General features: G+C 39.0%; 1 protein-coding gene across 1 annotated transcript; it reads right to left on the bottom strand.

Moving 5' to 3' along the window:
• Window positions 1-1776: 1776 nt before the first annotated feature.
• Window positions 1777-21279, bottom strand: rps6ka2 (ribosomal protein S6 kinase, polypeptide 2). The gene is made up of 22 exons (XM_046033472.1): window positions 20803-21279; window positions 17798-17914; window positions 16594-16675; window positions 15709-15789; window positions 15053-15132; window positions 14314-14420; window positions 14184-14221; window positions 13953-14095; window positions 12627-12697; window positions 12188-12276; window positions 11816-11880; window positions 8197-8299; window positions 7900-8045; window positions 7222-7344; window positions 6785-6874; window positions 6505-6663; window positions 5469-5630; window positions 5196-5272; window positions 4737-4854; window positions 4560-4616; window positions 4376-4456; window positions 1777-3994 (listed from the first exon to the last, which is right to left on the bottom strand). The coding sequence occupies exons 1-22, from the start codon at window positions 20905-20907 to the stop codon at window positions 3845-3847; spliced, it is 2244 nt and encodes a 747-aa protein (XP_045889428.1). The 5' UTR covers window positions 20908-21279; the 3' UTR covers window positions 1777-3844.
• Between the last annotated feature and the right edge of the window lie 747 nt (window positions 21280-22026).

Genomic DNA, 22026 nt, shown 5'->3' on the forward strand with positions numbered 1-22026 from the left:
AGCACTACTGCACTTAAATGTCAGACCTGATGAGCCTGCCACACCCACCTGACACATCAGCTCAGCGCCCGCTAAAAGCTTTTATGGAACAGAGTGTGAGTTTGGCGGCTGATATAAATTAAAGCCTTCTTTTCTTCTTCTTTTTTTTAGGGATTATGGCTCTAAAGGGACAACTTCTTGTAAGAAATGGAAAGAGAGAGAATGAGAGCATGGGCTGTGATTGGTTGCCATCTAGTGGCTTTGACAAGCACTTGCTGCCACACTAGGATGGATGGAGAGAAAGCCACAGTAACTGTACTCGTACCAGTTAAATCCGTATTACATTTCACACATATCAAAGACTAAGCAAATTCTATAAATGTCCACCCATTATAGTTATTAGTCATGTATTGATTTTAATGCATACAATATTTGGGTGAATTTTCAAATAGAAAACTGTTTACTTTGAAATAACATCTGAAATCATTGCTGCTATTTTGTGGTGAGTATTTCCTGGACTGCTAACATTCATCATATTCTGACAAATTGTGTGAAATGAGAATGAGTTATTCATGTTTGGAAACATTTTCTTTTGGGTGCTACCCTGCCAATTGTATATAAAACTACATTGCCGTGAAAACTGCACAGACTGGACCAAGCACAGTGACCTTTGTGTGACACCCATCATACATTTTTCCATATTGTGATGTGAGGGTAGTGAAATCTTTGAAACCTTTCACATTTATTTGAACATCAAGCACAAGTGTTATATATATACATATTGCAGCATTTAAATGTGTACATTTTAAAGAGGGATTAGTTTATGTATAAATGCATTTTCATGTTACATGTCTTTGTCTACTAATCTGTCGCAGTCTTGAACTGTACCTACAATCTTTAACTCGTTGTCTCGCCTCATGTCACCTCTCATAATTTATTTTCTACCTGCCTTAAACAGCCTTGATTACATTTTATAAGCTCTATAAGATCTTTTAGGGGCCAAGATTTGACAATTGTCAGGATGTGATGCTGAACATTGTACCGTACTAATACATCTTTTTCACGGACAACATTTTGACATGTCATAGCAAGAAAGACACAGGTGTACATTTACATTTATATTTACTCATTTAGCTGACACTTTTATCCAAAGTGACTTACAATTGCTATTTTATGTCAGAGGTCGCACACCTCTGGAGCAAGTAGGGGTTAAGTGTCTTGCTCAGGGACACATTGGTGGACATGTTACAGTGACAAATTGAACTGGGGTCTCTTACACCAAAGTCCACTGTTCCATCATCACCCCACCATAATAAATTTCATAATTGTTAAAAAATATATTTGTAGATTTATTTATGCCAGCTGTATGTTTGTCTACATGTAGCACCTTATCACCAAAGCAAATTCCTCATATGTGTAAAACACTACTCAATAAAGCTCCTTCTGATTCTGATTCTTCTAATTTTATTACATATATAATTTTAATACATAATTTTACATAATACAGTTAATGGTGTCTGAATTCCATTTAGGTGCTTTGGTTTTGGGTTTCAGGTATAATATATATTGGCTCTCTGGCATGTTTTGCTGGGACAATAAACAGTGTCGTTGTTAGTGTTATCAGTAACACCTGCTTTTCCTGCTGTGACAAGTCAAATTGTCTGCTGTGAAAAAGCCCACTTGTTATGTAGGAATGTAAGTTTACTTTCTGTGATATGCTTAGTTCATCTCTAGGAAGGACTCCAGGTAAATGTGTAAAAGTAATATATATTTTTAAAAACACTTCAGTCATTTCAGTGCTGATTGCATCTTTTCATTTATTTGTAAAACATTGGCATTCTAGCCAATAATTTCAGTGATTGGCCAGGTATAGACAGTATGTACACTCTGAGCAATGGACGCACAACACAATATAATATGTACAATCTCAATATATCTCCAAACCCAATATATACAGTCGCACATCTTGCAGATAGTTGTACAACACTATATATTTACAATCTAACCTCTTTCCTGGTGGTTTTGCATATCAGTATGTACAGTCTAAATTAGTAAACAATATTTACAGCTTTACGGTGAACTTATGGTTGTACAACACAATATCTATAACCATATCTGCATACTCATAGTTGCATCGGTCCCACCTCTTACAGTTGCAATGTATCACAACACACACAGTCTCGTCTATCTGCAAACATTATATGTACAGAATTGCTGTGTCTCTGCTACAGTGCGTATTGGTTACACATCACAATATGTTTTGTTTTTACCTCGGACCAGTAAGTATTTGCATTATTACTTTTTATCTACATTCCTACTGGTAAGTTGTACAACACTGTAATTGTACAACACAAAGTGTGCTACTCATATCTGCAAAACGCCCTGTTCAGTCTTACCTCGTAATTGTGGTTGTACAACTTATTAGATACAACCAGGGCAACAGCAACAGACAGTATGTATCCTCTGTAATCCTCTGACACAGTGATTCCCAAACATTTTGGCTTTCAGACACTAGCAGCAAACAGAAGCCTACTGGCAGCTACTAACTATCACACTGAATGCAGAGTTAATAATATAAAGTAGTTTAGGCTGCCGAGTTTTTCTGTGAGTGCTATATGACACCCTCCAGGTTTTCTTGCCTGTATGACTACTCCTCATTTTGACTTTGTTGTGAAAAAACACAACAGATTAGTGATTACCATCGAAGCTCACAGATCCATCTGATCTGGGAAGTGCAGTAGTGATACATTTAACAGTAAATTTAATTTACGAGTCAAAGGCTGCATTTATGGAAGCAATAAATACAGTTAAATTATTAAGCATATTGTGGACAACGAGATTCTGCTAACTAAAGAAATAATTCCCTTTGGTATTATATTTACATTTTTAACATGCATATCTCTGTAGAACTCAGAAGAATGGTGGAAGGAAAATATAATGCGAGTGGCAGTGCCTCATTAAAACAGAAGTTACACTAACCTCTATCTAACGTTAGATATATGTGATGTGAGTTATGACTGTGGAAGACAGATATTAATGTTTGGCCGTCCATGAACTACTGGTGACATACATGTCTGCTGAATATGAGTAAAGTAAATTGACTGCTTGGCATGTTGTTTGTGGAACTCATTTGTCCCACTTTCAGCTACTGAAGCTACTATAGATATACTAGATCAAGGCAGGTAACAATGTGTCCATGTATATTGCACTTCCACACTAATTGTATTCTGGCATGTATGACCAAAAAGAAGTAAATGTCCATGTGTTTGCTTTGAATATCAGTCCAATTTTATTACTTACTTTTTTATAAGCTATTAGAAATGTTGTCTGAGAGCCAGGCTTAACAGCGAGAAATAAAAGTAAGAATAAAATTTAGGTAAATGTTTTTTCAACCAATAGAAATCAACCTCAACTTTCAAATTAAACTTGTAATTTCCACAAGACAACTGAGCGACATCCAAAGTGTTGTACAAGGCTTCCGCTTGAATTAAACCCCTTTGTGATCAGGATTAAGAATTTTAGGTTTTATTTAAAGGTAATAATAGTCGACATCACTGGGTTTTAGAGTCATATTTTATGTGCAGGTGCACATGATGAATGTTATATTGCATAGTGTCAGATTGGCTTAAAATTTAAAAGCTTTAATATTTACAATTTTAATTGAGTGAACTGAAGCTAATCCTGCTGCCAGTGCTACTGGACTGCTTTACTGTTATGGTTAATTAGGCTGAGTCCCTTTGGGATACATTCAGTTTATAGGCCTACAAGCACTTTGTTACAAAGTTTGTGCTATTCAGAAAGACATGTTCTTTAATTATGTGGGTCTCTGTTTAATTTCTTTTGAGTTTTATTCAGATTGTTGAGGCTACTCCTTTCCTTTAGGTTCTGAATTAACTGTGGGACTCCCCAGTTTCTTCATTCCTCTGCGCTGAGCCAGGCTGGAGGACTGAACAGGCTCCAGGACCGGAGCAGGAGCACAGCGCCTCAGAGCGGAGTAGGTGGCAGACAGCGCCCCCTGGTGGAATAAAAGGAGACTAAATTATATCATACTTATACTGGCCTAACCTGTCCAACAACTAAATAAGTGGCAGACAGCGCCACCTGATGGACAGATAAAAAAACACATTACAGTTTTTTTTGCATTGTAGTACATTTCAGTGACGACACAAACTCTGTTTTGAAATACGTCCTAACAAGAGTTTCTTTTAGAACTCATCATGAAGGCCAAGGTCAGTCAATATAAATGCTGTATTGTGTATTCACCACTTTAACTTTTGTTCTCTTACAATAAGGATGGAACATGGATACATACAGAAACACTCAACGTCTGAGAATAAGTATTTGGTCTGACATTATGATGATATTTACTGTATACACACATTCACACAGGTCTGACCTTGACAGTAAGTGCATCCTGTCTGGATAGAGCTCTGTCAGAGAGCTGGTCTCTGTCTACAATCCAGGGATGACGAAGAACCTAAAGGGCATAAAAGGGAAAATTTTTCTAAAACTGCTCCTAACAGTGTTATACAAACAAAACAGCAAGCTAATATACTAGTACCAATATACTATAATAATACCTGGGGGGCAGTCAGGCGCTGGTGAGGGTCCACATGGAGCATCTTGATCACAATGTCCTGTTTTAACATATGTAGACACACCCACAGGATATATAAGTATATTTCGACCCGGTACCACGATGTCAGCAACACAATCATTGTATGTCATTTAATCTCCCAAAAAGATTTAAATTTAACCTTGGCAGAGTCTGATACCAGGTCCCAGTTCCCTCCTGTGACAATGAATTTCCCGCTGCCAATTTGAGCCAGAATTTCCTCTGCTGTGTCTTCAGAACTGCTGGCAAATGGACTGAAACTGGCAAAAAAAAGGTTGGGTGAATAACAATAACAGAGAATGAGTCAGACCATAGAGAGCCTTCTATAAACCACAGCTGGTGTTTAAAAAATAAAACCTCTGACATTTAAGACCCATTGTGGAGAAGATAAAATGCAATAACCTTTAATTTGACATGGGTAAAATACATTGACTCTCATTGTCTTCACTATAATTTCACCTGGGGAGTTTATTTGTAGCTATTGTTATACAGTATTTACTGTTTATTTATTGCTTAGAGCAGCAAGGGGATTATTTGCAGAAAATGGCAACCTTAGATACAGTTTGCAACAGTCTGTCGATGCTGGTAGCTTTAAACTGACCCTGCTATCATGGTGTAGAGCAGGATCCCCAGGCTCCAGATGTCACAGGCTGCATCATAACCCTGCTTCCTCAGAACCTGCACACACGAAAACACACACACAGAGACACACAGTACTCATTTCAATAGAGTGCATAGCAGGATTAGTTTCTGTGATGCATTATTTTAATGTGTTAGTTCATGTTAATATGTATTTTTGATAGCCATTTCATCATTTGTGTAAGTGTTGGTGAGATATTAGAGGCTTCTTATTATGATTACTGATATACTGTACCTCAGGAGCCATGAATGTAGCTGTGTAACAGGGGGTCATCAATAAGCCATTCTCAGCCCGGAGCTGTTTGGCACAACCAAAATCACATATCCTGATGCATTCTGGGAGTCCACTGTCATCAGAATAGCGAATGTTACTAGGCTTCAGGTCTCGATGCACGACCTGAAAAGGGGGAAAGACACACACAGACAAAAACGCACACACAATTAGCAAGTTAACATATGATTAGTTTCACAGAATATCAGAACCTTTACTGCAACCACTTTTTTGCAGCTGTCTCAGGGTTCCATCTCTCGCTCTCTCTTTGTAAAAGTTACACATCTGGGCCGGTATATATCAAGCTTCTCAAAGTGCCATTTTAGTCTTAGTTGCTGAGAATTCATGAAATTCACTCCTACTTTCAAACTTAAGAATAAAAGCAAATTATCAAATTTCTTAAAGCTAAGAATCACTCTTACTCTCCCAGTTAAGCAGCCAGCAGGGGCTTGTGATGGCACTGTTGAGACAGAGACAAGCGCAAATCTTACAGGAGAGGAATAATATTTCTGAATTATTTCACGTAATTATTTCTCATTATTTCATCATTTTAGTCGGGGTTGGACAGCGCAGGCATAATCTTTGTCAACGAGTTGGTGAGGGACGTCATCTCACCATGGACTTTCACGTGTTTCATCGACTTCCCATCAACACCTCCTGGTCCTTGCCTAAATCAGCTCTAAGACTGACACTTATAGATATAGTCCTACACTTCACTTAAATTAGGACTGGGATGCTTGATAGCTAACTTTTAAGTGCAGCTTTGAGCCGATATTTTTTTTACTTAGCAGTGCAGTATGAGTAAGTCTGAGAAGCTTGATAAATACGGGCCCTGGTTAATTCAAAAGGTTGCTCAAACTCTTACTCAGTCTTCAAAACCAAACACTGTACATACAGTATTTTGAACGTAAGTGTAAACATTCATAAATAATGATGTCAAGAAGTCTTGTGGTAAGGGTTTCGTCAAATATTATATTTGTTTTCTGTCCCTGCGTCTTACCCCCTGTGAGTGCAGATATTCCACGGTCTTGGTCAGTGTGCAGATGATGTCTGACACATCTCTCTCTGTAAAATTTGGCACAGTTAGAACTCTGTCCAGCAGCTCGTCTCCTCTCAGTAAATCCTGAACCAGGAACGCACACTGGCCGTCATCAAACACCTAATGGTAAAGTCACACACACACACACACACACACACACACAAACGGCGTATTAAAAACTTGCGCTGAAGAAGTTCTGCTTGTTGTTTTAACATGGTTTTTGTGAGCGTGGTACACTTACGTCCTTCAGCGTAACAATATTTGGATGCTGTCCGTATCTTAGCAAAATCTCAATCTCTTCTGATGGATCTTTCCTTGCTCTCTCAATGATCTGACCCCAAAACAGAAACACACAGGATATGCGGTGAACAACATACAATAGCAACCTATAAATCTCTAAATTCACATGGCCAGAATGCAGAAAGAGCATGTTATTTGAGTGTAGCTATTCCCACAATGCACCACTAACCCTTATGCATATGGAATTACTACATTTTTGTTGGTTGGATTTGGAGGAGTGTTTGAGATCTGACTGTGAATGCTAAGAAAAAAGCTGTAAATGCTTTTTTATTTATGTTCAAAAACACTTATGTTATAATGTTATATATGTTATAATACTAATATTACATTGTTGTTGTATATCTCCATACATTCTAGTAAAGGTTTAGTGTCCACTACCTTCACTGAATACTCCACAGCAGTAACTCTGTGCAGACATCTTCTGCAGACAGAAGTTGCTGTCTGTCCAATTTCCTCCTTAAGCTCATAAACATCACTGAAGGCCACGTCGCCACGAAGATGCTGCAGGGAACACAAAAAGTCATACATAAACATCTCAAATTCAAATTCTAATTCAAATTAGCATTATTGGCATGAATGTATAGCACCAATATTGCCAAAGCTTTATATAAGGTACATAAGGACAATTAATTTAATACATTTCATTAGATAAGAAAATAAAACAGCACAAGTTGTGTTTGTGTGTGTTAATACAAAATAAAATAATAATAATTAAAAAAATATATAAAATATAACAATTCCGTAAATTAAAAAATTTAAATAAACTAAGTAAATGACACAGTAACGTGTGTGTGATTCTCTCTCTCTCTCTCTATATATATACATAAAATTTCATATGTCTGTCATAGTCAAATGTGTCAAGGTCATATATTGAGAGAATGACTGCTTCATTAAGCACCCTACCCTAAGTCTTAATTATTCAGTCTGTTCATTCAGTCAGAGGTCATTTCAGTGATTTATTTACATAATTAATTTGTTATTCAATCAGTGCGTATGTGTTTAATTTAATTAGATGTTGTACTAGGACATGAGCTGTTTTCTTAAAGATGTATATACCTGTGCTATGGGGTTGATGTTGGTCACCTCCTGACGAGAAGGTGCTACAGTAGCAACACTTGGCTCCTGAATTTGAGTCGTTGCGACAAAGCTGAAACCACGGAATAACTGGTGTGTGTTTGCGCTGGGAGGGATGCCAGGAGAATCTGGATAGGCAAAGACACGCAGAATCTAACATGCATCATCAGAAATTTCAACCACTAAATATAAAGGGTGTATCACCACTTCATACATTTCATCAGTTAATGGATCTAATTTATCACCACGTGTGTGTGTATCTTTGTATGTTTTAGTTACCAGTGGGTGTTCTGGAGGTGAACTCAGGGTCAAAATGGAAAGTGTCTTCGGGTCTTCCAACTGTTGGTTTGAACGGAGGTCTCATTTCCTTCTTGTACAACTTCTACAGAAAACAAAATTGATCAGCATTTATCAGTGACAGTTAGTTTAACCACAAAATGACAAATGAGCTGGTGCAGACACAACATAATGTGGTGCCAAAAATGGGGTGGCGATGGAGCAGTAGATGAGACGTGCAATTGGTGTTGAAGACCTGGGTTCAGTTCCCACTGTGGCATCACCATGTGTGACCCTGAGCAAGACTCTTAACCCCTAGTTGCTCCAGAGATGTGCGATCTCTGACATATATAGCAATTATAAGTCGCTTTGGATAAAAGCATCAGCTAAATGAGTAGATGTAAAAGTCATGCTCACAGTTAGTTAGTGAAAAGTCAAAAGTGTCCATAAAATTGATGTCTTTACTCGTCACTGGATCCAGTATGAACAATGAAATATGGGCTGGGTTTCAAACAGTTCACATCTCACATTAAGCTAATCCTATAGTGATGCACGTTTTAAGATAAATATGTATTGAGTCAGCAATGACACAGCCTGATATTGAAATTTAACAGGGAAGGCAAAGAATAGAGCAAATTAGAAGAGAAGAGAGTAAAAATACAGAATGCAAATATTCAAATTAGATTGAAAAATAACGTTTGACTTCTACTCATGGATAATGATACATCCTCATTTTATAGACAGTGACAAAAAAGACACCTACTGTATATGATACGTAATGTGATGCCAGGAGAAAACAACAAAACAAATTATATAACAGTACAAAGAGGGGAAAATTCCGATGGCACCATGGATTCAGTTGCAACCGCAATCTGCCATGTCTCCAGAGTATGCAAGTGTATTGCTGGATATGGCCTGCAGGTGTCACTATTATAATGCCAGTAATATAATGCTTGTCTTTGCCTGCTGTGAGCAGTCAGGTAGGGTTTCACATTAAATAACTGTAACAGAGGCCATCGGCATTGGAAGATTTATTGCGCAACACTTGCACCCGCTATCTGCCATGTCTCAAGGTCTGATTCACAAAACATTTTGCATTATTAATATTACAGTTTTGCAGCTAAGTGCAATTTCCCCTTGTTTTGTGTCTGCAATTTTTCCACTAATATTTGTTCTTAAAGCTTACTGAAGTAGTATATCACACAACATTGTTAAGCATCATGTGAAATCAAAACATGCAGCTGTAACACTGTAACTTTCCACTCATATGTTAAAATGTTTGTTAAAATGTTAAAAACTATGATAATGATGATCATTGTCATCATTTTTCTTTAGGATGATCCATCATCCCAGCGGGATTCCCTCCTTGTTTTACAGTATGCCCACCTGGTCTGGAGCTCGGTCTATCCCAGTTTTCTAGTAGTCGGCCCCCTTGCCACGTCACGGGGTTCTGCAGCCAATCATCTGCTTTCTCTGGCTGATCGTGAGAGCTGATAAAAGTCGTCTCCTGGAAATGCCAGAGGCGGCTGTGATTTAAACTCAGCAGTCTGCCTCTGTTGCCTCTCATTGTGTTCATTATTAACTTGTATTACAGTTGTCTGTATATAACGTTACCTCAGGTCGTTGTTATTCATGTTAACGCGTTTGAGGCATTGGTTTAGTAGTTGGGCTACTGAACCCAAGCCCAGCTGGGCAATAGGGTGGGACAACAGGGTGCTTTAAATTCCACCAACTCTCTGAAGAATTAAATAATTCACTCTGCATGTACAACTGCATGTAGCTGTGTTGTGAATTGGACTTTTTTTACTGCATTTTTATTTCTTCAAGTGTATTACTGAGTATGGCCTGCAGGTGTCACCATTGTAATGCCAGTCGTTGCCAGCTGTGAACAGTCTGGTAGGATTTCACATCAAATAACTGTAACAGAGGCCACCACCTTTGTAAAGTATAGGCTATTTATGGCGAGAGTGTAACCAGTAACACACATGCACGGCTGCTGAGAAGGTGAGGATGCAGATTTTGTCAGTTTGGTCAGCTTTATGAGAGAAAATCCTCAGAGATCGCGACATGACTGAAATATTGAAGGATCACAGAGAAAAAGTCAAACTAGACTCTGATGGACAACAGAGGAACTGTTCTGCCTGATACAGCCCAGTGATTTTATTAGATGTGGAGGAGAACATAAGCTTCTTATCGATAGCTTGTCACATCAAGCCAGCAACACCATCTGTAAATGGGAAAATGTGGTGTTTGGCAGAGCCGAGTAGGTAGTAATGTGGTGAGGAGTAACAGTGAGAGCCAGTGGTGAGGGCAGAGATTAGTGGGCATGCAAAGCAGATAATAGTGGATTTTATTTTAGAAATTAGAGCTTCACAACTCATAACAGCGGATAAACAAGTGTCACAAGCCTTCTGAACATCTCTGATAAAAAGGAATGGGTGCAGAAAGATTTTTTTTTTCACTCCAAAATGCTGAGATGCCTGGCTATCAAAACTGATTTTCTAGAGAACAGAACCTCTCTCTGTAACTCTAGGAAAGTGACAGTGAACAGTCTTGCTGGTGTATAACATTGCTGAGTTGCTTTTAACTGCTCTTGTTAGACTTCTGCAGCATGAATAAAAAAAATAACTTTCAAGTTTGCCAGAAACAAATCTACTTTCAAAATATGATTCTGTGAAGTTTGAACATAAGCTTTGGGCAAGAGTGCTTACAGCTAAAATGGTAAATGGACTGTACTTGTAGAGCACTTTCTAGTCTTCTGACCGCTCAAAGACACACATACATGTCAAATTGACCCAATCATACACTGATGGCAGAGGCTAAGGTGCCAACAGCTCAACAGAAACCAGAAAGTAATCATTCACACACCAATGGGAGCAATTTGGGGTTCAGTATCTTGCGCAAGGGCACTTCGACATGCAGGCTAGAGAAGCCGGGGATTGAAACACCTATCGGTCGGCGACCCGCTCTATCTCCTGAGCCACCACAGCAGCAAAAAGATCCACACATCCAAGGAGTGAATGTCAAGGTTAGATTATGTTAGCGCAGGTAATGTCTGTAGCCAGAACATTTGCGCATGAGCAAACTTTCTGTGAGAAAGGCTATTACAGATAAGAGGATTATTCCCAATAAAGTTGTGCAAGACCAAGATAAAGGTGAGTTAGGGATTTAGCCTTTTTAGCAAAATCTGATACAAAAGATGTTCAATGAGTCATGACTGTGGGCAACACATGGGGAAGTGGATGAACAGCAGCAGGGTTTTGATGACAGGAACTAACAACTAAAGTCCCCCGATGTAATTCAGATGTGTTGTTCTTAGAATAAATTTTTTTCAATCTAAGCCAGTCCACTAATTTAAATAGCGCACTTCAGAAGTACAACTTCAGGGAAAACCGTACAACCAGGTGTAGTTGTTGGTAGTAGGACAGGGTATTTACTGACAGACTTTTCCACAATTGTGACATACAATAAAGATATCTGGCTGAGTGTGTATCACATTTTGTTCAGTATACTGTATACAGCATGTGTGTACAAGTATATATTGTAAAGAGTGTTCTTCCATGAAAAAAACACAGCACGAAATTATACAGGCTACAGAACATTGTTTATAAATTGTACTTACATTCCAGTCTATCGATGCAAAGAAGCGATGTCTTTTTATTTCTTCCACTCCTTCTGGTCCTGCACCTAACAGTCAGAGAGAAATATGTCATTGTTCACATCTATTAGACAAAGAGACAGCATGGCAAAAACACCTAGTAATTAAAAACAAAATAAAACATACAAAGAGCATGAATATAGCCAGATTTAATAGCATTAGCTTTTGTGTGAAGTGCCTCATGTTAACTGACTCAACTGTTTTGCAAAATGTTTAAAATTTCATTTTAGGTTGCTGCCATCATCTACAGCTTCATCATCATTTACATTTTGCATTCCTCCCCAGTTGCAAAAAAATTTAAATGTACTACACATTTGGTTTATGTATATATAGTACCTAGTCGATTAGCAGGGTTTCTCTTGAAGAGTGCTCTTAATAAACTCTGCACTTCAGGACTGAGGAACTGTGGCATTCCCAGCTTAGCCCTGTACAGACAAGACAAGAAGCGGGTTTATGCACATGCATAGGTTTGTTAATGCTCTAACATATTAACATTGTTTTTAATGTTCTGAGATTGATAAAAAAAAAAAGCAGAAGTAGATCACAAAATTTGAGGATATAAGTTTGACCAAAATGCAACAACATCCTGTACACAGTGTATATAAAGAAAACCACTGTTACATCACTCACACATAGAAACTAAGAACAAGAAACTAATAAAACAACACTAACACAAGAAGACAATATTAAGCTATACCCAGACCATTATGAGTTGGTCATAAATTAAAGGCTAAGAATAACAACAATAAATGATAACAGTTTGATTTGTTCTTACTTTAGAATAAGCGCCATTGTTTCCTTTCGATCTTTTCCTTGGAATGGTAACGATCCTGTCAACATCTCAAACTGGAAAACAGATGACAAAAACTGTCAGAGGACATAATGCTGACCAGTAAAAGGAAATGGAGGGGACTGTTGTATTTATTTGACTTGAAAATGCTGACATATAGTTGTTATATATATACTATATATAGGCATATACATGTATAGAGCTTTATTAGGTACACCTGTTCAATTGCTTGTTAACACAAATAGCTAATCAGCCAATCACATGGCAGCAACTCAGTGCATTTAGGCATGTAGACGTGGTCAAGACAACTTTCTGAAGTTCAAACTGAGCATCAGAATGGGGAAGAAAGGGCATTTAAGTGACTTTGAACATGGCATGGTTGTTGGCTGGTCTAAGTATTTCAGTAACTGTTGATCTACTGGGATTTTCACGCGGAACCTTCTCTAGAGTTTACAGAGAATGGTCTGAAAAAGACAGTTGTGTGGACAAAAATGCCTTGTTGATGTCAGATATGATCACTGACAAAAATCCAGTAGAAATGATAGTAGATCATAATGAATTTGCAAACAATCCATTAACTACCCATGCAATATTATACACGTAATTTACTATAATTCATTTTGTGATAAGAAACATCATCATTAGTTATAGATTGGATATTATATAAAAATAAAAGAAATATATAATATCAAAATACCATGACTAAAATCATAATATGGAAAAAGGGATATTGTATCCTGTCGCAGATTAATTGAGCACATAAATCAGCCTGAGCAACAAATCTGCCACTGCTGCTGACATGACCCTGCTTTCCAGCACCCTTTTAATTGTATTTACCTGTTTTTAGTTTTATCATGTCTGCATAGTCCAGAGGGAGTATTTTGTTCAGCCGTTTGTTTGTTTGTTTGCTTTATCATTTGCATATTCCAAATACTAGCCGAGGGCAGATAGGGGTGCCATCTTTCCCTGGTCCCCTGATGTAGCTGCCAGCTGTCAGTGAATGCTAACCTCCTTTTTAATATTAGTAAAATAAGCCAACAGGCTAACAAAACAAGCAGAATCCAACAGATGCACGATTACTGAAAGTGATGGAACATAATCTGCCAGATTCGGTAATTAAGCAGCTTTACTACCAGAAGAAAGCCAAATTAGGAAACCTGGCTCATTATCTAGGACTGAGACTTTGGCTCATAAGATATAGCAAATTCATGCAATGTTTTTGACAGCATGTTCAGACAAAACTTGCAAGGCAGCATAAAATGTGTATGCAAAGTAGTGTAAATGATTGTTCTGAGATTAAACAGTTCTCACCATAAGCACCCCAAATGACCACCAGTCGGCACTTTGTGTATGGCCTCTCCTGTTTACAACCTCTGGAGCCATGTACTCTATTGTTCCACAGAAGGAATATGCTCTTTTATCATGGTCAATGGCCTCCTTACTTAAGCCAAAGTCTAAAACACAGAGAGATGAGGGTACAAAGTAAGCAGAAATACTGACATTAAGTAAAAGATGAATAGGAAGACAGTTGGATGCACTGACCAGTTATCTTAATGTGTCCTTCTTCATCTAGAAGAATACTGTTGGGAAAAATGGATATTAAAATCTGCTTTAAAGATAACTGTGTAAAATAAATGGATGCAAAAAAACTCCAGCATTTATGAGATAGTACTTTTCAGGTTTGAGATCCCTGTAGATGATCCCTAGGCTGTGCAGATGGTCCAAGGCCAGGGCCAACTCTGCAAGGTAAAACTTTACATCCTCTTCTGTAAACATTACCTAGAACAAATAAAGACATGTGGTTGTATTAAGTAATGACGAAAAAAACAAGGAGCAAACATGAGCTCGTAAAAAAAGATCATAAAACAGCAAAATATAAAAAATGGGTGGATGGCACCTGTTGGTGTCTAACTCTTAGTAATCATGAAGTAAAATATCACTTTGCCACAACATTTCTAAGTCACATTAAATTTACTACTACTTAAACTTAACTCTTCACATATAAGTCCATATATCTCTTCATTGACATTAAAACTATCTAATAACAAAACCCTTGTGGAAGTTCCTAAAGGTGATTATCGGACTCTTAGGGATGCACTTTTTTCTACTATTTCTTTATTCCTGTCATTAATTAGTTTGTCAGTTCATTTGTTTGTTCTTTCTTCACTCTAGAAGAAAAGTTTGTGACTTCCAGGAGTTGTGAAAGCTGCAGTGCAACAGAGAGAAATATCTTGCCACTGCAGGAAAAACGCTGATTTCTTTAGACCTTTTGGGTCTTAAAGCTGGGGTGGGCAAAGCTGGAAAACTAGCAAGAGACAGCAGAAAGTATCCAACCGACTATACAGCCAACAACAGACCTTGAAAAGTAAAGGCTTGTCATTTTTTTTTCAGTGTAGATGGAGAAAACATACCTCCTTTGACAGACGAGTGAAAAGGTCTCCTCCTCGGAGAAAGTCTAGGATCAGATAGAGCTTTCCTTCTGTCTGGAAGGCTACGTGCACACACACACACACACACACACACACACACACACACACACACACACACACACAAATTATATATATCCTCTATATATGTGTAGAGGATGTATTGCTGTAGTGGGGCTGTATTGTACACATAATTCTACTGAAAGTAGAAAAGGTGAGTATCCAGTCTCAGCAGGGTAGGTGTGGAACAAACTCTGCATCATTGCATAATTTAGCACATTCAGTGTGTGTGACTACTTGCTTTTTTTCTCATTTTTATGCGTCAAAACAAACTTTTACTTTGCCTGGCCTGTTCTGTGTAAGCTCACAGGGACTAATGAGCCAAGGCAATAGCTCTCTGAACAGATACTTGGTGTAAATGTGAAGCCAGAGGGCTGCTATAAAAAGGGTCATGATCGAGGGCCAAAAAAAGGTTTGTTTGCTTGTTATGAAATGAAATAACATTCAGCTTCTCTTCCACTCTGCTTTTCTTTTGTCAAAAAAAGAGGATCTGGTTTGTTATATCTGGGAATACACTGTGATTTCAGAGAGAGGTATTCAAATCAACACCTGAATCGAGATCATCGGACAGTCAGACTTACCATAGTGCAGTTTAACTATAAATGGATGGTTCACTTCGGCCAGAATGTCTCTTTCCATTTTGGACCGCACGCGATCCCGAACTGAGAAGTGGACAGTGGGAAAAGAAGAATGTGTTTAATAACATAATATACAGGTATTTCTACCTGCGTGCAAATAAATCACGATGACCTGTAATACGATGGGTAGATTTCATGTACCATGATTGAAAAATGTAATTTGAATTAGACCCATCCCAAAGTTGCTGCTGGGCTATAGTGCAGCGGAAACTACAACAACAGTGTTAGTAAAGCATCTGTCTCCTTGACAGGATGAGACCATAAGTATTGAAATTCCAGGGGTGCAGGTTAAGAGGATTAAGGCTTGTACAAAGACACTAAATCAGCACATGACATCTCAACCTGCTTTTACAGTACATCCTCTTTTACAATAATCCCATTTGACGCAAAACACTGCTTCAAAAGTACAAACTAACCTCTTTTACCCCAAATGCATCCTGAATCCAGGGCACTCAGAGAACTCTGACAATCATATATCTCTTCTCAGTCTTGTGCAAAACCATTATTAATCTTAACAAATTACCACCACTCAGGGCCCAATGAAGAACAAAGTTGTTATTGAAGCATAGTGTGAGAATTCTTTTTGTTTTGTACTATTTTTTATCTTTAAACCATGCCTTCCTACACAATATACAATGGATGTTTTCAAATTTGTTGTTCTTAATTTCAAGAATCCAAAAAATGGGTGCATGAGGCATTTATGCCTCTCTAAAAGAAAGAATTGGAATATATCAAAATAATTAATGAGGCCATTAAGACAAATAGGTATTTCAAAGTATTAGTAGTTTAACTTACTGCATCTCCCATTTCAGCTTTTTCCATTTTTACCTTTCAGTGTGGCTTTCTTCAGGACCTTCATGGCATACAGCTGTCCTCTGTCCACTCCTCTGATCTTCCTCACCAAAAACACCTGGAATCATCACAATTAATCCATCACTGTCATCATCACATTTTCTGAATTGGGATATTTTTTTAAAGTTTGGAGCAATTTAAAACACTGATTTAGCACTTCAAAAGAACCTTTGTAAGCTGCATTAGTTAAACATTAAACACAAGTAATATTCAGGTGTTGCTAATAGAAAGATCTGTTTCAGTAATATCTTTAGCCCAATATAACAAATCCCAATTTGCCTAAAGGGGCTTTACTACAGCGCCCTGCGCTCTCTATCCTTAGACCCTGCTCTTTGCCTTACCTGCGACTTGTTGCCTAACAAGCTAAGGTAAGTGCCAGTTACCATCACTTTTCATACAAGATTCACATAAATGCTTTTTCACTGTGAGAAGGACTGTTTACTGAATACTACATTCCACATATTTTTCTGCACTTGTGGTCTGTGGCTGTTTTTCACAGTTTGTGCCCCTTGGTTCCTTTTTTGTGCCACAATATGATATTTTAGGGGATGGTGCGCTTCTGTTTTTTTTTTTACTGCAGTTTGGGGAAAGCTCTTCCCTGTTTCAGCTGGCAATAACCACATGCACAGAGGAAGGCCCATAAAGAAATGTCTGTAACAGTTTAGTGTGTGGAAAAACCTGACTGTTCCAAACAGAGCAAATCTGCAAACTGGTGAGTCCAAACTCTTCTGGAAAGACTTCCCAGAGGAGTGGGAGCTATTAAAACAGCATTTAAATGTCCATGGTTTCCAAATGAGATGTTCAACAATCACTTATGAGTGTGCACATACTTTTGGCAATATAGTGTATATGTGAAGTACTAATATTTCAGTGAAACTGTTGAAGTCACATCTTACAGACTGATTCCAAGATGTACTGTAACTATAAACATGTAGTACAGCTGAGGAGGTGCTGCCCCACTACATCACCTAACACAAGTAATGACCTACTGGGTCTATAAAGTAAGTAGAGAAAGCCTGTTGGTAGTCAGCATTTGTGCCTAGTGTAATGGGTTATGTTTTGGCTGGTAGTGTCAACACTGATCTTGTGTCCCTGAAAAGAACCTACTTTCTCTCAGATTTCCTTTACATGAGTTGTGGTTTCAGATATTCAGGTATCAGTGGTTCTGGTAAAAGTGTACCTTTCCATAGGAGCCCTGTCCCAGCACTTTAAGCAGCTGGAACTGAGAGGGGTCTGCTTTCTCACAACCCTCCTTAACATGGTGGCTGATGTCAATCTCCTTAAGTATACTGTCATCCTGAGGAAAGAGAGACAGACGTCCCAATTAGTATGTTATTTACATATACAGACACAGGAAAAACAGAAAAGCTAAGAAAAACTGAGGAGATGACTGTCTCAAAGGTGAGACGTGGACAAGACAAGATGAATTACATTTTACATCTTAGCAGCTATGAAATACAGTTCATGTAACATCCATATCGATAAAACGAACCCAAAAAATAATTTAAATCGCTCATAAAGAGAGGTTATTTATGAGCCATTATGCTATTGCAGGGAAGGTATGGGTACGGGCAGTGATGCATCATGTAAGCTGCCCTTTGCAGCCTATTCAGTCTGCTCAGTGAAGCAAATGATCAACTGCCAACCCAGGGCACGACTGGGATTGGTCAGTGTGACAATATACTGTAATTCTGTAAAGTTGTCAGTGACATTTAGAAGTTAAAAGCTTAACATCCCCGGTTTCAATGAAGTATGAAATGTTGACAGAAGGAGTTAGTAAATCTACAGAGGTAATTGTTGTAAATTATTATGATAGCTTCCACAAGTTTAGAGAAATGTCACACATTTTTTGTTTTTGTTTCTTTAGGGAGGAGGCACCAAGACATTCACATGTGCAGCATGGCATGGTTGAAAAATTGCAGTGAATTTAGGGTAAATTACTACATCCATGTGCGCATTATTTGGTTTGATCTGTTTGAGTAAAAATGCACATGGTGATAAAAGGAACAGTGCTGTCCAATGTTTCCTGTGAATATATCAGCTTTTAGTTTTACTAACATGGTTTGTAGTTTAGCTACAGCTTTATTTACATAATATACTGCGTGAAGTACTAGATATTTCACAAGCTTTACTTTCTAGTCTAATTTGGTTTGTAGAACTGACAAAATTGCCTGCCACTGTCAGAACATATTGAGGCCTTATTGGATTAAATCAATACAATAAAATGTTTCTATAATGGCATGAGATCTATCCCTGTATTTGGAATTAGAGCAGTTTCTAAGATTCCATTTAAAGCTAAAAATAATCTGTCACTTAGAAGTTTCTGCCAAAACAGTTATTTGATGCTATCTCTGCAGTAAGAGAGTGTTGCTGATTCTGTGAATAACGTGTGTTTTGCTGTTACACTTTACCCTAATCAAAAGCATGCAATGATTTCCTTCAAGATTTATTTTTATTTTTAACAACAGAAACAAAATCTGCCAGCGGGAGTTATAATTCCAGTTGTTCCAGCACAGTTTCCTTTGTGTCAGGAATTTTGTAGAAATGAAGAGTCATTGATGCAAAATGACACTCGATGTGAGAAATTTCATGAAATATAAACTGATTCATATTGGAAACGAGTGAAATAATCTCACCTTCCTGACAATTCTGTTTACTTTTCAATAATGGATAATTGCTAAAAATAGATTTTCTTTTGTACATAATAAAAGAAGCAAACAGGCAGAGCTGCACATTCATCCTCAGTGAAACAAACCTGACAGCATGTCAACTGCTGACATAGCATAGCAGCAGTGCAGATTCACGCCCCACCTAACACAGTCAGTAATGTCAAAGGATTCTCTTATCACTTGTTTCGACTCAATTTTCACATAATTTTGTGCCAGTGCTCAAAAAGCTATACTTAGCTATACTAGTATGTGGAACTGTATCAAATTATAATGATTAAATTATGTGAATGAGGTAATACATCATGCATAAAGTTTATTAGACTAAACAGCATTTAAACTCGGTGTTAATATGAGATGGCTATGTTCTAAGCATTGAGAATGTGGGTTTGCACTTTGAGTGTAAGACAACATTTGGGGTTTAAAAGTAATTAACCTCTTTGCACACTGAAACTGTGAAGTCAGAGCTTTTGTAATATAGTTCACCTGCAGTGATGTCACTAATAGGGGTTGTGGCTTAAATTGTAACATGCTGGAAAGTTTCATGCCATGGAGAGTGTAGTAGCGGTTTGCCTTATGTGATTCACTACTGCTTTACAAACAGGGCACGAGGAGTGACACCCATCAACCAGAACGGAGGCCTTGAACCTGTTGTTCAAGGCCTTGGTAGGAGCTTCTGGGATGCTGACCCTGAACTTTGACCTTCCCATGAAGGGGAGGAAAGTGAAAAGAGAACTTCCCCACGCAGAGCATCATAGTAGATATGACAGTCCATACAGATGTGGACTGTCAGCTTAACAGGTAAACAAACCCAAGCAGACAGACATTTGCCAAACAGAAACACTAAAACACACACACACACATACACACACACACACACGCACAGGCAGATGCCTGTCAAGCTGATTCATCAGCAATCACAACAACAACAACAACAACAACAACCAGGAGAGGGGAGAGGGTGATATTTTCTATTTATATCTCAAACATACAGGTAGACTGCTGCAACAGCATTCTGCCTTTCTCTCTTCCCCGCTGGTTTGTTTGGTCTATAAATAGACCTCCACTGCTGTGGCTGTCCTCTGAATCAATCTGTCCGTATCCATTTATCTATCAACCTGCCTGGCTGGCTGCTTGTTAGCCTGTTAGTGTTTCTGTCTGTCTGGACTGCATTTCCATGTAGCCTGTCCCTCTCCCTTAGTCAAAACAACCCCCCAGTTTTCTGGATTCTTGACAGACAGGCAGAGCAACAGCTGTTAACGATGCAGCAATGACTCCTGAACCGCTCCACAACAAACCAGTGAACACACACACTCGTCCCACACCCATTCCCATGTGCACAGACTACTCACACACATCCTACTTTAGATACGAGACGGCTGCTGTTTTGTTTTAATATTCACACAAACGCACACATGGCGCAGCTGTGCAGTCGCCCCCTTCCAGTACACACATACCAATCTCTAGTTGGTAGAAGTTTGTACCGCTCCAGGATGGGTGTCTAAACCGCTCGACTCACCTCTAGTTGACAGAAGCCAGTGTTGTTCTTGTTCCTCGCTGCCTTGTTCTTCAGGTAGATAGAAAACCATCTCCGCACTGTGAATTTTCGCGTGCTGGTATCCATGGCAATGGGCAGACCTATGCATCTATCCCATAATGATGAACATCTCCCTGTAGGAGGTCCTAAGGTAGAGATGCAGAAACTGAGCTTTTTTTGGTAATCTATTTGTCCCGCAGTTTATCCATTAGCCCATCCTCAATGCAGTCGTCGCTTTTTAGTTTCCCCATCATTCACATTCGCCGCCCGTCTCTCTGGTGGGTTTCAGCCCGTCGTGTCCCCCCCTCCTCCGCCTCTCAGCTGCAGTGGACGCCAGTAAGCACGCAGTCAGAGTTGTAACAGAGCCGTTAATCTACGCAGACAGACAGGCAGGATGACAGGCGGGGCAGGTGCTACTGGGTTTGGGATTGTCTTGTTGTGCAGCAGGCTCACTGCGTGAGGCTGCAGGGTGAGGTGACAAATAAATCTGTTCCGCTGAATCAGGAGAGGTGTGTGTGAGCTCCCCCTTCACGTCTCTGCCTGTGCATGTGTGTTCATCCCCTGATGCCTCCTTCTCTCTCTCTGCAGAACAAGGGATTGTCACCAATCATACTGTGTGCTGGCGAGCTCCCAACTCCTCCCTCCCTCATTCTCCCCTGTTCCTACCCCCCACCTCCCTCTCTGTCTCCCACCAGCATATAGCAACAGCTGGTGAGGTCACATGGTGTAACCCAGCTACCTCTCTCTGTCTCCCTCATCCTTTGCCCCTTCTCTTTGGCTCCTGCTTGACATCCAATAACACACACCGATACAGGCGGAATGAAAAAAATGAAGCCAAACGTCACAGTAGTGGAAAATACTGTGGCTCAGATTCAGTGACATTACATCAGAATTCAGTTCAATTTGATGACAGCATTCATTGTTACAATCAATAATGACAGAAGCAGGGACATCAATCACAGAGAGTACAGTGTGATCTGGTTGATAACTGGGCATGAGTGTATGCGTGTAGGTATTGGATATGTCACATCAGCAGCTTTGCAGAACTGCAGTGTTACATAACCACAGAGAGACAGAGGGAGATGGAAACAGACTAGGAGGGGGTGAGTGCTTGGGTAAGTGGGTGGGTGGGGGGATTAGATGGAAGCAGGGGGTAAATCAGGACTGCTGCTCTACCTGGGTCAAGTGTCCTGGGCTTTCATTTTA

This window comes from Micropterus dolomieu, linkage group LG20 (assembly GCF_021292245.1).
Source record: "Micropterus dolomieu isolate WLL.071019.BEF.003 ecotype Adirondacks linkage group LG20, ASM2129224v1, whole genome shotgun sequence".
Lineage (NCBI taxonomy): Eukaryota > Metazoa > Chordata > Actinopteri > Centrarchiformes > Centrarchidae > Micropterus > Micropterus dolomieu.